Below are 18,047 nucleotides of genomic sequence, written 5' to 3' on the forward strand. Positions count from 1 at the left end.
TGTTTTGAGGGAGGAGGCAATATTCTTGGAGATTATTTTGGGGTTGTAGCCTTTCTGTTTGAAGGATGCAGTCAGGCTTTTAAGGTGTCTGTCTCTGTCCCCTGGGTCAGAGCAGATACGGTGGTATCTTGTGGCTTGGCTGTAAATGATGGATCTTTTTGTATGTGAAGGATGGAAGCTGGAGTTGTGGAGGTAGCTGCATCTGTCTGTGGGTTTCTTGTATATAGATGTTTGTATACAGCCATCACTGATTGAGACCGTGGTGTCCAAAAAATTGACTTTTTCTGGGGAGTAGTCAATTTTGAATCTGATTGTAGGATGGTATGTATTGAAGGCAGAATAAAATTGTTTCAGAGTTTCTTCACCCTCCGTCCAAATCATAAAAATATCATCGAAGGATGCTATATTGGAGAAACAGGCCAGATGCTTAAGACATGAACAATGCTGGTGCCAGTAGGGTTCCCACACCTGTTGGTCAACATTTTACAGGACCAGGACACTGTACCCACCCCTCACCTATCCACACCCATCCTGATAGAATATCAATGATATGCTTTGATGTCCCCATGCATACCTCCTACCCACCCCCATCCTCCCACCCTGTCAGACTGTCATAGTAATGCTTGAATGTTTTCACTTATATACACTGTCAGCTAGCACATTTGCTTATTTCCGATCTGACGAAGAAGGGCAACCTTCGAAAGCTAATCAAGAAATGTATTAAGTTATGTCCAATAAAAAAGGTATCATCTTATTTTCTTTTCCATGTTTTATTTTGTTTGATTTCTATTGTCTGGTAATAGAATGATGGAGAACTCCTTTTTTCAACGTCATAGCAAGGGAAGTATAAAGTGTCCGCTTTTCTTCAGTTGCAGAAAGGAGGCAGAGAAGTTGTGCTGGATGTCTGCTGCACGTCTTATCTTCCGCCTCGACCGATATACTCATATCACCCCTCTCCTCAAGTCATTTCACTGGCTTCCGATCAGATAACGCATACAGTTCAAGCTTCTCCTACTAACCTACAAATGCACTTGATCTGCAGCCCCTCCTTACCTCTCTACACTCATCTCCCCTTACGCTCCTACCCGTAACCTCCACTCTGAAGACAAATCCCTTCTTTCAGAACCCTTCTACACCACCGCCAACTCCAGGCTCCACCCTTTCTGCCTCGCCTCACCCCATGCTTGGAACAAACTCCCTGAGCCCATACGCCAGGCCCCCTCCCTGCCACTCTTCAAATCATTGCTCAAAGCCCACCTCTTCAATGTCGCCTTCGGCACCTAATCACTACACCTCTACTCAGGAATTCTGGACTGCCCCAACTTGACATTTCGTCCTTTAGATTGTAAGCTCCTTTGAGCAGGGACCGTTCTTTGTTGATTTGTAATTTTGTACAGCGTTGCGTAACCCTAGTAGTGCTCTAGAAATGTTAAGTAGTAGTAGGATGTGCTGGTGCAGCCTTAGCCAGAGTGTTGGCCTTTGAGTCTCTTGTTCTCCTGGCAGCTCTTAGGTTGAATAGTGCATAGTATAGTGAAACACTCATTACTGGTGATTCTAATAACTCTGGGTTGGCTTCGTCCTTGATATGCAGATCTTTTCTGTTACTGTGTTCTTCAATCCTGTTTACTGAGATGACTGGACCTTCTTAATTGGGATTGTGTGTTCATGGAAGATCTGGATCCCTTATGGCTTATAGCTTGGCCCTTGAAAGGCTTTGCCTGAGAATAGGATTTTTATTCTCCATCATTGCTACTGTACTGAAGGCCCACAGATAATCTACTTCCTTAGTTTGTCAGAGTTAGGAGATTTATCTGCCATCATTTACTATGTTATGTTTATGTAATGTTTGAGCAGTGTTGTTCAGCTTGTGATAATATCCCCTTGGAAAGTGAAAATCATTTTGATTCTCTGTTTTTTACAGATGGGCTAGAGTGAGGTTTGCCTCTTAATTCACTTAAAGTACAGGTGGTGGCACTCTTGTTTCATGGACAAAATTGGTAGATTCTTTTGCAGCCCAACCAGATGTTCATTTTTTGTGGTTGGGGTTGGGATTTAATATACCTCTATCATATGTCTTAAAAATACTGAGTGGAGTGTTACGGATAGAGGTGAATTGCTTTTTTACTAGGGAGGCTAGGGGGCACACAATGAACCTACTAAGTAGTACATTTAAAACAAATTAGAGAAAATATTTCTTCACCCAGTGTGTAATTAAACTCTGGAATTCATTGCCAGAGAATATAGTAAAAGCAGTTAGCTTAGCAGGGTTTAAAAAAGGTTTAGCTAATTTCCTAAAAGAAAAGTCCATAAGTCATTATTAAGATGGACTTGGGAAAATCCACTGCCTATTTGGATAAGCAGCATAAAATCTATTTACTGGGATCTTGCCAGGTATTTGTGTTGGAAATAGGATTCTGGGCATGATGGACCTTCGGTCTGTCCCAGTATGGCAATTCTTTTGTTCTTACATTAGGTTCTTAGATCAGGATCCACACTGGAAGGTTGAGAGGTTTGTAATATGCTTGGATTGTGTGCCCGCCGCTGATCTGTAAATAGTTCTGCATATGAGTCCTGCAAAAGTATTAATTTTTTTCTTAAGTATTGTAGCTGTTTCTACTATTATATCTTTAACATTATCATGCCAACAGGATCCTGGCTACATAGGGTTGCCAGCTTTTGACAAAGAAAAATCTAGCACCTGCTCCACTACTTGCTTCGGTCTTGTCATGCCTCCATACCCTTCCCCAAGTCCTTTGGCACACCTACCTTTTCACCCTTCCCCTACCTCACCCCTCAGCAACACACTGTCCACACCAGAGTTGCTATCTCAAAAGTAAAAACTACTTCATCTTCTGTGATTATTTGATAAACTTATCTTGCTATCTGTAACTGATCCATATGTTCTGTTAAGTGTGTATGAGGTTATGCATTGAGTGGCTCTCTTTTCTGTTATTGATTGTACACTGCTCCAACCTGTGTACCAGATGGAACAGTATATCAAATATTAAACATTAGCTTTTCATATCAGCAACAGGCTATTTTTATAAATATTTTTTATTTTATTATTCATGACATTTATACCCCACATTAGCCTGAAATAGACTCAAGTTCAGTGTGGCTTACAAACAATAAAGCGAATAAAACATAATGTACAGAATATAACACAAATTACAATAAGTTCAAGAAGCAAATTAATATATGTGCAATAATTAACCAAGGATTTAAACTATCTCTAGGACAAACACATAATTAAGGGTGGCAGGACTAGATGGGAAACAAGATTAAGAAAAGGGTGTGGGTAAAATTCAATCAACATGTAGAGAGTAAGCCTATCCCTGGACAGCCTTTGGTTGTTCGCTTCATGAAAGGTTTGCTTTTGTCAAAGCCCCCTGTCAAACCTCCACCAGTGTCATGGGATCTCAACGTCGTTCTCTCCCAGCTGATGAAAGAGCTCCTTTTGAGCCACTGAATCCTTTCCATCTGAAGTACTTGACCTGGAAGGTCATTTTCTTGGTGGCTGTTACTTCAGCTCGTAGAGTCAGTGAGCTTCAAGCCCTGGTAGTGCATGCACCTTATTTCAAGTTTCATCATAACAGAGTAGTCCTCCACATTCACCCTAAGTTCTTGCCGAAGGTGGTGTTGGAGTTCCTTCTGAACCAGTCAATTGTCTTGCCAACATTTTTTTCCCATCCTCATACACGCCCTGGTGAAAACAAGTTGCACACCTTGGACTGTAAGAGAGCATTGGCCTTTTACGTGGAGCGGACAAAGCCCTACAGACAGTCCGCCCAATTGTTTGTTTCTTTCGATCCCAACAGGAGGAGAGTCGCCATCGGAAAACGCACAATCTCTAATTGGCTAGTGGATTGCCTATCTTTTTTTCTTATGCCCAAGCTGGGCTGACTCTAGAGGGCCATGTCACGGCTCATAATGTCAGAGCCATGGCTGTGTCAGTGGCTTACTTGAAGTCAGCTTCTATGGAAGAGATTTGCAAGGCTGCAACTTGGTAATCAGTCCACACATTCACATCTCACTACTGCCTTCAGCAGGGTACCCGACACGACAGTCGGTTTGGACAGTTGGTGCTGCAGAATCTGTTCGGGGTTTAGAATCCAACTCCACCCTCCTAGGCCCATTTCTGTTCTGTTCCAGGCTGCACTCTCACTTAGTTGTGTTTCTTTTCAGGTCAATCTCTGTTATGTCCTCGCCGTTGCGAGGTCCAATTGGCCAATGTTCATTGTTTTGAGTGAGCCTGGGTGCTAGGGATACCCCAATCGTGAGAACAAGCAGCCTGCTTGTCCTCGGAGAAAGTAAAGATACATACCTGTAGCAGGTATTCTCCGAGGACAGCAGGCTGATTGTTCTCACAAACCTGCCCTCCTCCCCTTTGGAGTTGTTGTTCTCTTTTTGCTTTTGGACCACACTGAGGGACTTGCGCGATGGGCAGGAAACTGATCCGTGCATGCGCAGTGCACAACGCTCGCGCACCAGAAGACTCTGGAAGATTTTTTGATATTTTGCTGGCAAAACTTCCGTTCCTGGGCCGACGTGGACATTGACCCAATCGTGAGAACAATCAGCCTGCTGTCCTCGGAGAATACCTGCTACAGGTATGTATCTTCACTTTATCTACGGCCTCACACCGGCCTACGTGACTTAGTTAATTGACCTTCCAATAAGAAACATGATGGAAACAACAAGATCATACCTAACCTTCCACTATGTAAAGGCCTGAAATACAAATCGCCATACGCCTCCAGCTTCTCCTCCTTAGGCACCCAACTCTGGAATGCACTATGGAAAGACCTGAAACTCACAAACAACTACCTCAACTTCAGGAAAAACCTAAAAAACACATCTCTTCAGGAAGTTCCTCCCCTCTGCGACTTCATAACTTCTTAACCACTATAAACATCCCAAAATAACCTCAAAAATGGAAAACGATAACCTCCCTCCCACAAATACTACCTATTCCTCCCAAATGCTTTGTAAACACAATCTACGCTACTACTAATCATTGGCATTAAGTAATCCATAACTAATTGATATTCTGTAATTTGCCTCTGTTGTAATATGTAAGCCACATTGAACCTTCCAAGGGTGGGAAAATGTGAGATATAAATGCAATAAATAAATAAATAAATAAACTAACATGCAAGATATCAGAGATGCCTACTTCCAAACACTGATGTATTTTATTTGAAATTATTTGGAATATATATTTCTACCTTTGTTTGAGCATTGTATTTTTCCCTTCACTTTGGTTCCATTGTGTCTCTTTTGTCTTTCTCTGTTTTTTGTCTTCTTGTGTTTGCAGGGTCTCCTTCCCAGCATCTCTTCTCTGTATCCTTGTCCCTCCCCTCTCACTTCCCTTCCTCATGCACACTCCACTCTGTGGCCAGCATATCCCCCTCTGTCTCTCTCCTGCTCCCCTCTCCCCCACTGCCTGATATTTCTCCCTTTCTCTATGGATCCAGTGTCTCTCCCTATCTTTAACCCTCCCCCCCCCCCTCCGAACTGGTCAGTCTCCTCTCTCAGATTCTCCAGCAGATCCAGCATCTCTTCGTCATCTCCCCCCCCCCCCCCCCAACAAGTCCATCATCTCTGAAGTCCCTCTTTGTCTTTCCCTTCCCCAGATCCAGCATCTCTCTCTCTCTCTCTCTCTCTCTCCTCCTCCTCCTCCTCCTCCTCCTCATGTAGACAATTCAGGCAGGCAGCCTCTGGATGTTTTCAGGGCCTTCCCTCTGTCGCATCCTCCTGCATGGAAACTAAATGTTGTATCATAGGAGGTAAGATGTGGCTGAAGAAAGGCCCTGGAGATTGCCACAGCTGCCAAATGTCAAGACATGTTTTCAGGATCGAAAAAGGAGAGAGGGACAGAGGTAGTGGGAGAGATGCTGGCATGGGGAAAGAAGAGAGAGGGGAGGGATATTGGCACTTCTGGGCCACAGTGTCGGGGGCAAAAAACAATGACTTTTGTACTGCTGGTTTTGAGGGTCTGCCGACAAACAGCCTGGCCATTAAAATACTAATTGAATTAAAATACTGAATTTTTCAAATGAAAAATATTTCCAGTAAATATAACAGTATTAAATCCTAAACCAGAAATTTTGAAACTTCATCAAATAAAATAATTGTAAATATGATGTGCTCAGAAACTTATATGTGACTAATTCAAAACGTGCTTAGCACATTTCCCGCCACTAGTATCTGTCTTTGCACACTAGGCTTATTGTCCATTAATAGTTCACAATCTGTCTCCAAATCATTCAAACAGTCCAGTTAAAAAAACTTATCTGTATGATATGGCTGTTGTAGGATGTCTTGTGACTAGCCACTGTTCCAGCAATCACAGCAAAAAAAAAATCCTCTCTGTTGATAGATACTGGCTGTAATCATTCAACATAAACAATATATTCAGCAGTGTTGGATATAGCAAAGGAGTTGTGATACCATGAGCATACAAAAGTAGAATCTTAGGACATATGACAAGGGATTGGCTTTGAATGGTAGACAAATCTTTTAAATAAATAAATATACTGAGTTTCCAGTTAGTATCAAACAGGGTGCATGCTGCTTGCAAGTCAGTTGCATCACTAGAGGCCCGGTAGGCTATTACCTGCTTCCTGAAGTGGAGGGAGTTCTGATTTAGGTGTTGCTCTTGAGTAAGTTTTCAGGAGGTGGGTATTTCTTTGAAGAAGGCCAGTCTTGTGCATGATTCCTTTGGTAAAGCATAATTAGGGATGCTCCTTAAGTGGACTTCAGAGACCTCAGAAGTGCTTGGAAGAATTATCTGTTTTTCGAGTAATCTAATGTGTATCCTCTAAGGGCCTGGAGGATCAGATAGTGTATTAAATTTAGCCCTGTAAGGTAGTGGTAGTTAGTAAATGTTTTTCTAAAAGTATATACTGTAATTTGATTTTACCACTTTAAACCTAACAGCCATTTTGTGGCATTCTCAGTTAATTGGAGCTGCTATAAATCTTTCATAGGCAGATCATAATATCATTATACAGCATATTACAGTAACCCAGCCATGTTAATGGTATAGACTACTATGATGAGAACTGTCTTCTCAGTGTACAAAGGAAGATTTATTACAGGGAAAGGGGATGGGATTTAATGTACCACTTTTCTGTGGTTACAATCAAAGTGGTTTACATATGATATACGGTACTTATTTTTTGTACCTGGGCAATGGAGGGTTAATTGGCTTGCCCAGAGTAGCTGCAGCACTGTACCAACCATTAGGCTACTCCTCCACTGCTTAATATAGTTGTCCTAAATGATGAGCCTTGGAGTCCTGCTAAATTCGGCACTATGGGGCTCATTTTCAAAGCACTTAGACTTACAAAGTTCCATAGGTTCCTATGTAACTTTGAAAGTCTAAGTGCTTTGAAAATAAGCCTCATAGTCACTCTTTTAAATGTCACCTGAATTTGGGTAACATAATGCTTAATTCAGCAGCATACCAAGGCTTATGACCTGTTGTTTCAGTGGAAATTGATAGCTCCCACAGGATCTTCTTTTTTACTTGGGGTTAGGCTGAGGCCCTCGCTTACTAATGTGCATGAATGCTCATTAAATAACACAAGCCCCATTATTCTTAGTGGGACCTAATTACTAATGAGAGAAAACAACAAGGCAAAGAATCCGCCAAATCCAGCGTGGAAGATATAAAATCAGGAGGCAGATCATATAAAAAGGTAGTCTTTAATAAAGTAAAATGCTTCCAGTTCAATATACATCAGTGCCCGACGTGACCTTGTTTCACCAACAATACTGGCTGCGTCAGGGGCAGTATGAACAGTGGATGAGATCTTCTTTAATCTGAGTTTGAAGTTTCTTCTTACCAAGTGATATAGCAGCTTGCTCTTCAGAATCTTTTGCTCTGCTACCACGTATCTTATTTTATGTGCATCTCCCAACAATAAATTCAAACTTTCAAACTGATCTTAGAGGTCGCCAGTAACGGCGATAGTTTTTACAGGTTGCCAGTGGCAGCCCCAGAGTTGTCCCTCTGCCTTGTCCAGCACATTAGTTAAATGAGTAGAAAAAGTAATGTTTTACTCTATCAACTCATGAATCACCGTGAGACATGCAATTATTACAGCCTCTTTTGGAGCACCCTCATTCATTCCTCCAAAAAGTGATCAATAATTTTAAGGGCTACTGTAAAAATTTTGTATCTGTATGGTATCAACAGCCCAGTGTAATTCCATCTCAGTCCATTGACATTATTCCTACACAGACACTTTTTCATCTCAAGATCTGATAGTGTGCCTACTGTCTTCTTCAAATTCTGATCTACAGGGGAGTCATTCTTAACCTGCCTCTGCCAACTATAATAGTATGATAGTGTTAAACTGTGTTGAACATTGCTGAGAAATCCTGCAACATTAGCACTCAGCTGTATCACCTGTCACAGTTTCTGTGGAGGTTGTCTAGCAGGGAGTGGAGGAGTAGCCTAATCTTTAGTGCAATGGGCTTTGCTCCTGGTGACTTGAGTTCAATTCCCAGTGCAGCTCCTTGCGACCTTGGGCAAGTCACTTAACCCTCCATTACCCCAGGTACAAAAACTTAGATTATGAGCCCACTAGGGACAGAAAAAGTACCTGCATATAGTGTGTACAGCACAGTGTATGTCTAGTAGCACTATAGAAGTTAGTAGTAGTAGAGGCAAAAAATGTCTGTTCTCTAACTGGGTCTGAACCTGGGTTGAAATGGATCTGAACATTTTTTTTTTCTTTTAGCCAAATTCCGAGTTGAGTGCAAATGACCTGTTCTATGACTTTTCCCAGAAGATAGATACTTGGTTGGTAGTTCTGCAGCACTTCTTGATCAAGAGTGCTCCTTTTAGAGCTGTAGCAGCAGCCCTTAAATTTTTATGGCCCTTTCTGTTTGGCCTCTGCTTGTCAGTTTCACTAATTTTGATGGGTGGGGGGTCAATAGAGTGTGATGTCAACCATAGCTCAGGTAATAGTGTTAGAGTGAAATGAGTTGATTCTGAGTTTACTATTTGGTGAAGATGGCAAGGAAGAGTTGGGATGCTATAAAAGTTCACATTTAATCACTGTGGAGCAGGGGTTCTCAACCCACTCCTCGTGACACACCTAGTTGGCCAGGTTTTCAGGATATCCACAATGATTATGCGGATTTCAATAGAATGAAGGTAGTGCATTCAAATTTATCTCAAAACATATCCATTGATTGAGAACCCCTACTGTGGAGGGAAGTAGATTTCAAATCATATGGCAGTGCCTAAGGGTAAGGTTTGCCCTGGGGAGATTGTAAGGGAGAGATATTTGGGAATTGAGTAGAGTAGTAATTTGGTATAATAAGTTTATTGGAATACTTTGTCAATAATTTGACACTGACAGCTGGTGCTAATGTTTTTAAAACTCTTATTTAGCTTGTGTGTTTACACTGAAGATATTCTGCTTACTCTCTGTGTTCTAATATTTGTTCTGCTTAGAATACATATGAATTTGTTGTAATGATAGCTGTGTTTTGTGTTACTATTCTGTTTTGTCTAAATGGAGCATAGAATTAGGAAAAAGTTGTTAATATATAGGTTTTATAAAGTCAGATTACAAATAATTATTTCATCTTTTTTCAACTAATACTGTTTATATAATTTCCATAGCAAAAGGTTACTCAGGAGCCAAGATCAAAGAAAGGGCGTCGGAATCAAAATGTGGAACCAAAAAAAGAAGTAAGTACTTTATGTAATCATTTCAGTTCAGTTGCTGTGTATGGTCTTATTCATGGGTAATTTTGCTTCAAAATAAAGTTTGACATTCGTTTGGTTTAGGAAAATTGCTAGTATTATTAGATAATCTTCCTTTGATTTGGTGGGTATTAGGTGGAGTGTGGAGTATTTGATCAGTCTATGGTGGTTTTGGAGGATGGTTATGGTATTGTATTCTGTAAGTGGGATGGATAGTGTTAAGTGGGTCAGTGTGAGGGAGTAGATTGCTAGGAGTATTTTGATTATATTGATTTTGGTGGTGATATGGGACAAATGCTTGGGAATAATGCCCTGGTCAGGTGCTCTATAGTTCTGGACACCGTTTCCTATCTGTTCCTTCCTATGTACCGCTTAGTGCCGTGGTGTAGGTATAGGTGGTATACTCATCGCTTAGATGCTCAGATTCTCAGATGGTGAGAATCTGGTGGTGGTATGCTCACGATTAGATGCTCAGATTCTCAGATGTACTAGGGCACATGGAATCCTCGGCTCTTTGGGGTGTGATTGGTGGTTGAATTTAGGAGAGATTGTTGAATTTAGGAGGGATTTGTTGGGTATTTTAGGTGTGTTGCTCCAGGATATGGCGATTCCTCGTTGATTGGAAGTCGGATTCAGCTGTTGGTGGTCCAGGGTCCTCGCTGCTGGTGTGCGCTGTGTCCGGGTTCCTTTGTCTGACGGTTGGGGCACGTCCAGCGCCCTGAGATGCGGGGTCCGGCCTTGAGCATCTCCGCTGGTCTGGTCCTACACTACTGGGCCTCAACAGTCGCCTAGGGCGCATGCCATGTGGCATCTGCATTGGGCTCGGTATTGCTTGCCTTTGTTAGTTCGATGCAGCAACGAGTCCGCTTGCAGTTTAGTTGTTTCGTCAGAGGTGAAGTGATTAGGCCATGATTTGCATTCTGCAAGGACTGACACTTCTGGCAACACTCAGAATCTAACAACACACGTGACTGTTCGGACTTCCTCCATTCTTGGGACTTTTCATGCTGGAATCATCAAGCAACCCATTCAAAAGGTCACACGCTTGACCTACTATCACATAAATCGACTGATAACCTCAATTTCCTATTAACCTACGTTAGTTGGTCAGCAATCCCATGGTCAGATCACTATAAGTTAATCTGTTCCATTTCATGGCAGGAAACAGGTCCACAGCACGCCCGAACCCAAATGACATACAGCACAAGAGGAAATATAGACCCTCAGGTATTCTGGCAGTTAATCTATGAGACTGATTGGCCTTAACCGGTGAATTCAGTTCACTTCTTCTCAAACTTGAATGAATGATGCAGAAGAATTTTAGATACCATATCTCCACTTAGAACATGGACAACAAAAAGGCATGCCGTTACGCCATGGTATAATGACGATCTTAGAAAACTCAAAACCATTACCAGACGACTCGAAAGGGCATGGAGAAAGCACAAGGACACTCGAAATCTCAATGCATGGAAGCAATCTCAAAGACAATACAAGTATGCAATTTGGCAATCTAAAAAACTCTTATTATAAATCCAAAATAGGTCCGGATTACACAGACTTGAGAAAACTCTACTTTTCGTTAACAAATTAAATACTACTACACTTACATCTACCAATATAGACATCCCATCGGCAGCAAATCTGGCCAAGTTTTTCAAAGAAAAAATTATAAGGTTGCAGAATTCATTACCACAGAACAATTCATTCATTAGTGATTTCATCCATGGCCTGGATCCTGGTCCCAAAGAGCACCCAGCTGACCAAACGTTTTCAAACTTAACACCTCTAAAAGTTGAATCTGTTACACAGGAGATACGTAGATTTTCAAGTAAATTTTGCCAATTGGATATTTGCCCAAACTACTTACTCAAATGCGCCCCAAACTGCTTCGCTTCTGATCTGATGCAACATTTGAACTTTCTGCTTAATAATGGAATATTCCCTCTACACCATGGAAACATCTTACCCCAATTCCAAAAGACGCCAAGAAAGAAACAATGATCTTACCAACTATCGACCGATTGCATCTATTCCACTATTTATAAAATTGATGGAGAGCATGGTGAACAAACAACTCGACGAATATCTGAACCAGTTCAATATTTTGCATGAATCACAGCCGGGATTCCGCCTGCACCGTAGCATTGAAACTGTGCTAGTCACACTCCTGTCTAATTTCAAAAAGGAAATAGCTGTAGGGAAAAGCATTCTACTTTTACAATTCATGTCACGTGCTTTTGACATGGTGAACCATACAATCCTGATACAGCTCCTCGATTACTTTGGAGCCAGTGGAAACGTCCTTGCGTGGTTGAAAGGCTTTTTAGCATCAAGAACCTACCAAGTTAAATCCAACACAACTTTATCGCCTCCATGGTCAGCAGACTGTGGTGTGCCTCAGGGCTCACCTCTTTCCCCAACACTCTTCAACATAATGTTGACTCCTCTAGCCAAAGCTCTTTCCAAACTTGGTCTTAACCCGTTAATCTACGCGGATGACATCACAATCTATATCCCTTTCAGAAAGGACATAAGCAAAATAGTCAATGAAATCAGACTGGGGCTGCACACCATATTTGCTTGGGTTAACTCATTTAAATTAAAACTCAACACTGAGAAAACTCATTGTCTGATCCTCTCCTCTTTCCATAACAAGTACAAACCATCCACCTTAATCACTCTTGAGCTTGCCTTACCAATCTCTGAGACTCTAAAAATCCTAGGAGTAATTGTAGATAGAAACTTAACGCTGGAGCAACAAACAAACTGTACCACCAAGAAAGCATTCTTTGCTCTTTGGAAACTGAAACGTATAAAGCCTTATTTCCCTAGAGATGTATTTCGCAATCTAGTTCAAGCACTAGTATTAAGCCACCTTGATTATTGCAATCGAATCTGTGCAGGGTGCAAAGAAGTGCTTCAAAACAAATTACAAACTGCCCAGAGTACAGCTGCTAGGCTGATCTATGGAAAGTCGAGATTCGAAAGTTCAAGGCCACTACGTGAGAAATTGCACTGGCTTCCCGTCAAAAGACCGGATAACTTGTAAAGTTTGCACCCTGGTGCATAAAATCCTCTACGGTGAAGCTCCAGCTTATATTGGATAACCTTGTCAACTTACCACCTAGGAACTCTCACAGATCATCTCGTTCGTACTTAACTCTCCAATACCCTACATGTCCTGGCCTCAAGTATAAAGCCACTTACGCATCCACCTTTCCCTATGTTGGTGCTCATTTGTGGAATGGATTACCTAAATCTGTTAAAACTACTCCTGATCATCTGACCTTCAGGAAAACCCTCAAGACCACCTTATTTGGAAAAGCATACACAAAAGTCCCGCCATTGCATCCATAACTACTGAACTGTAACTATCTTAACAACATCCTCAACTCTATTACCCCTTCCCCTTCTCTGTAATAACTCACTGATCTCTCCTACTTCCATGTATTTGATTGTTTGTGCTGGATTGATGTATACCTTTTCAGACTGATGTAAGCCACATTGAGCCTGCCCATGGGTGGGAAAAAGTGGAATATAAATGCTATAAATAAATAAATGATGACAATAATCAATGAAATCACAATCAAAGCCTCAAGAAATCATTCAGCAATATCAAACAGAACGATCATCATATACCACCCAATTAGTCTCCCATCCCATATCCCCTGTGACTGTTGCCAAAAGGAAAGAAGCAATAATGTCCAGCACAAACCAGAGTAACCTAAAAGAGTAGAATATTACATATTTAGCGTATTCAAGACAGTCGAGCATACCTCCCAGGTCAGAACGCCTGCGTATGGAGTCCACTGTCAAAGAAAATGCTTTTTCATTCAGATTCCCTGGGAGTCAATCGAAAGGCGCTCCAAGTTCAAAAGCTCATACATCTGTTTATGCCATTGGGTGAACGTTAGCGGAGAAGAGTGAATCCACTGCAAAAGAAGACAGTGCTTAACCAGTTAGGCAAGTTTTCCATTAAAAACCCAGATATTCGAGTGCCATCCACAATATCAGTGACTTCATCCAATGAACAATGTCTTGGAGTCACCTCCCAGTGCTTCTGATATAAACCAGCCAGAAAAGACCAAACTGCACTCCAAAGTGAAAAATAGCAGGACAAGTCCAGATGTCCTGTTAAAATTAAATCAATTCAAACTTATATTTGGTTTAGAAAGGCATTAAAAACCTATCTATTAAAGAAGTTTGTATACGTTTGACTAGTTTAGTATATATTATTTAAATGTAACAAGAAGGATATTTTATTTTGATATTTGTATTTAGGTTTGTTATTCACCAGATATTGCTGGTTTTCTTCTATTGTAATCTGCATAAAACCTACTGGGTAATTGTGGAACATAAGAATGCATGTAAATTAAAGTAAAGGTAACTTTTACCTAATTTTGAAAAGGAGAATAAGCACATATTTTCCCTTAGAAAATTGCTGTTAGGAACCCATAGACTTTGCATCTGCTTTTTTTTTTTTTTTTTTTTACTTCTAATAGCGCTATAGAAATAAGTAGTAGCACTTCTATGGGTAGATTTCTACTGAAAAACAGCACACACAGATTGAAAATCCCATCTGCACATGTTTTCCAACCTTGGCCTAAACATACCCCAGGAATTCTTCCCCTAAAGCCATCCAAAAATACACTATGAAACCACAAGCTTAGTTGTAGGGTGGTGGACTTTGGTCCTGGGGAACTGAGGAGCTGAGTTTGATTCTCGGCACAGGCAGCTCCTTGTGACTCTGGGCAAATCACTTAACCCTCCATTGCCTGCCGCACTGAGCCTGCCATGAGTGGGAAAGCGCGGGGTACAAATGTAACAAAAATAAATGTGTGAGAACAGTTTACCAACAGTAAAGTGATGTTTTACAACCTTGTTCTAAAATAGAATGCTAATAAGTCTAATCTCTTAATAGTGCTAAATTAGTTTGTCAATCTTTTTGTTTACTTTTAGGAAGCAGAGCCTGAAACTGAAACTGTAAGTTCAAGCCAGGAAATCCCTACTCTGCCACCTCCTGTTGAAAAAGTTTCAGTGGCAACACAGACTAAGAAACAAAGCGCCTCCTCTCCAAGAATGCAGCACCGGAGCACCCAGACTAGTAATGATGGAGTGTGTCAGAACATGTGCCATGACAAATACACCAAAATCTTTAATGATTTTAAAGAGAGAATGAAAGCAGATAACAAGAGAGAGACGGAAAGAGTTGTACGAGAAGCAATAGAGAAGGTAAGAAAGGCCCAAAGTTTGTTTGACACACATTGTATTTAAACGTAGGTGACTTATTGAGTTTCCCTTGTGGGAGTAGAACACCTTTCCTGAGGACAGGATGGTATCTCCACATTGATGGATGACATCATCCAACAGAACCTTGCGCATGAACCGCTCTCCAGCAATTTCTGGATGCCTTTGATGGCAGTGTACTGTGCATGTACGCCTTCCTGCCTGCTGCTGATGCGCAGGACCAAGCCAATCTCTTTTCCATGAAGCAGAGCAGTTGTGTTTGTTGGTGCTCCCCTCACTCATGTCTCTCTCACCAGTGATCTTCGCCTTACAAATTTCTTTTGTTTTTTCATGTAAGTGTTTGTGTGGGGCCAGTGCCTGCTTCTTTTATAGTTTCCCAGTCAGGTTTTCCCTGGCTCACTAGGCCCCTTTAGACATCTAGCAGAGGGTCATGTCACGGCTCATGTTAGAGCCATGGCTGTGTCAGTAGCCCACCTGAGATCAACCTTCATAGAGGAGATTTGCAGGGCTGCAACATGGTCATCACTCCACACATTTACTTCTCACTACTCTCAGCATGACAGCTGGTTTGGCCAGGCAGGCCTTCAGAATTTATTCAGGGTTTAGAATCCAACTCTACCACCCCAGGCCCTTTTGTTTCTATTCCAGGCTGTCCAAAAAATATATAGATACTACAAAAAAAAAAACCCAGTTATAATGGTTCTTCATTATGCCTTTCTTGTTGCAGGTCTTCCTTTACCCCATTTTTAATTCAGACAGTCTAGTAGCTAGGGTTTCCCATCAGTGTGGAGATATCATCCTGCTTGTCCTTGAAAAAAGTAAAGTTCCTTATCTGTAGGAGGTCTTCTCGGAGGACAGCAGGATGAATATCCACACTGCCCTGCCCACATCCCCTAGGTTTTGTATTCGGCCAGCTATAGTATTAGACTGGTTTGGTCTTGTGTGATGGCAGTGGGTGGGAAGGCATGCATGTGTGCAGTGCACCACACTCAGAGGCTTCCAGAAGTTGCCGGAGAGTGGTTCCCGCACAGGACTGTGTTGGATGACATCGGCCATCGCCTCTTCATAGGGTTACCATACATCCAGGTTTCCCTGAACAAGACGTCCTTTCTGTCAGCTGTCAGGACATCCAGGCAGTTTTTGTTTTTGACAGTTGCTGTTTGGGTTTTAATGTGGGGAGCCTGCCCCTGCACAATGCACTCGCTCCTTTCACATCCCGTGTGCTCCAGAAGTGAAAGCAGAGAGGCACAGCTGATGTCCTTGTATGCTGCTTCTACCACTGGGACTGCTCCCCCTCCCCCCCACACACAAACACTCAGACTCAGAGCCAGTACTAGGACTCAGGAGGTTGCTGCCGGCTGACAGTGCTGACTCGCACGACCAGCACTAGTAGGTCCCCAGAGTCAGAGTCCAACTCCAGCATAGGTACAGAAAAGCTGTGCTGTTCACTCTCTCCCTGTCCCCTGCTGAAATTGCACTGTAAGAGGAGAAGAGAGTGAACAGCTTCATATTGGGCTGCTTCCTCTTCCTGTGTCTGCTTAGATCCAATTGCTCATGAGCCACTGGGGTCTTTTTACAGCCTCGCGCAGTTCACATGAGCAGTCAGCTCTCTAGGCAGGCATAGGGGGAGAGAGGGAACAGCCCAATATGGAGCCGTTCACTCTCTCCTCCTCTTGCAGTGCAATTTCAGCAAGGGACAGAGAATGACTAGCACAGCTGTTGCCTGCCTGTGGCTATATATTGCAGGAGGCAAGGCAAGGTGACTGTGCAGCGGGTAGGGGGGGGGGGGGGCAAAGGCAGCAACTACTTTATTTATTGTGTCCTCTTTTTTTGTCCCTGCAAATATGGTAACCCTAGATATTCATCCTTCTGTCCTCAGAGAACATCTGCTACAGGTGAGTAACTTTGCTATTTTGAAAGTAAAAACGTCTTAAAACAAAAAATACGTTGTCATTCATAAGGGAAAATATACTTGAAGACTGAACCCCCTCACCAGCACTGTACAAATAAGAGACATCTGAACACAGAGAGATGTGAAGTATGTCTGTGTACAGCCTGAAAGAAACAGAGCCTGGCACAACTTATCACACAAGGATATATAGTGCTGTATTCATGTGGAAATACTGTGAATTTGGTGGTTTAGTAGAATTCTCAGAGGACAAGCAGGATACATCATTCTCACTAAAGGGTGATGTTATTCAAGAGAAGACAGCATGGTGAAAAGAGTTTCTAGCTCTGAAGTTTACAGAGCTTTCCAGCATGATGCTCTGTGCATGTGCAGGTCATCTCGTGTTGGGCATTGTCACTTGGGGCCACATCAATTCTTTTTTTTTCTCCACAGAGCTCTTCAGACATGTTGAATCCACAGTCTTGCTTTTTCAGTGAGTAGTCAAATTGTTTGCATAATTCATTGTCAGGTCACTTCAGTAATACTCTTCCCTATCCGTTTAGTTTCCCTAATAGTTTTTTGGGCATTTTTAAGATTATTTGAATTTTCTGCATGGCCTCAACTTGCATCAAGTGGTAACAGTTGTATTTTTTTTTTAACATCAAGCAGTTTGATTTTCGTCAGTGCCTCAGCCATTTTTTCATTGATGTTACAGAGGAAAGGAGTTCCCTGCAGTGTGCCAGGACCATATTAATTACTGATACACATAACTGATGCCTAGTATGCCTTGTGGTCCAAGCACAATTCCTCAAACTACCATGGTGCCAATTTGTCTTCTCAAAGAATTTATGGATGTAAAAGAGTTTAGTAAAGAATTCTTTGGTTTGAGGAAGGTCCAATCTAGGCATATCAGCACTGGACATACGGAATGCATCTACATCAAGAGGACATTGATCACCCTTGAACAATAAAAGGATTCTGATTCTTTGGTACCAGCATCAAGTGATTCTGTTGTCACATATTCAGAAAAGGCTAAGAAGCACATGCATTTGGAGTACAAGTGTTGGGAGCGTGGCAATATTGGCATCATACATGAGGGCCACTTAACTTTGATACAGGAGATGCAAGAGCCTTCAAGAGTTCCATTTCATGCTGCCTGTTCACCTCAAGTGACTCAAG

The 18,047-nt window shown here is 41.9% G+C and overlaps 1 protein-coding gene across 1 annotated transcript in view; it reads left to right on the plus strand.

Moving 5' to 3' along the window:
* ZMYND11 (zinc finger MYND-type containing 11) overlaps positions 1 to 18,047 on the plus strand; it is a 300,714-nt gene that overhangs the window by 240,921 nt on the left and 41,746 nt on the right. The window contains exon 13 of the mRNA XM_030198790.1: positions 14,693 to 14,965. Within this exon, the coding sequence (XP_030054650.1) occupies positions 14,693 to 14,965 (273 nt within the window). The remainder of the gene's footprint in view (positions 1 to 14,692; positions 14,966 to 18,047) is intronic.

The sequence above is a fragment of the Microcaecilia unicolor genome, chromosome 1 (assembly GCF_901765095.1).
Source record: "Microcaecilia unicolor chromosome 1, aMicUni1.1, whole genome shotgun sequence".
NCBI lineage: Eukaryota > Metazoa > Chordata > Amphibia > Gymnophiona > Siphonopidae > Microcaecilia > Microcaecilia unicolor.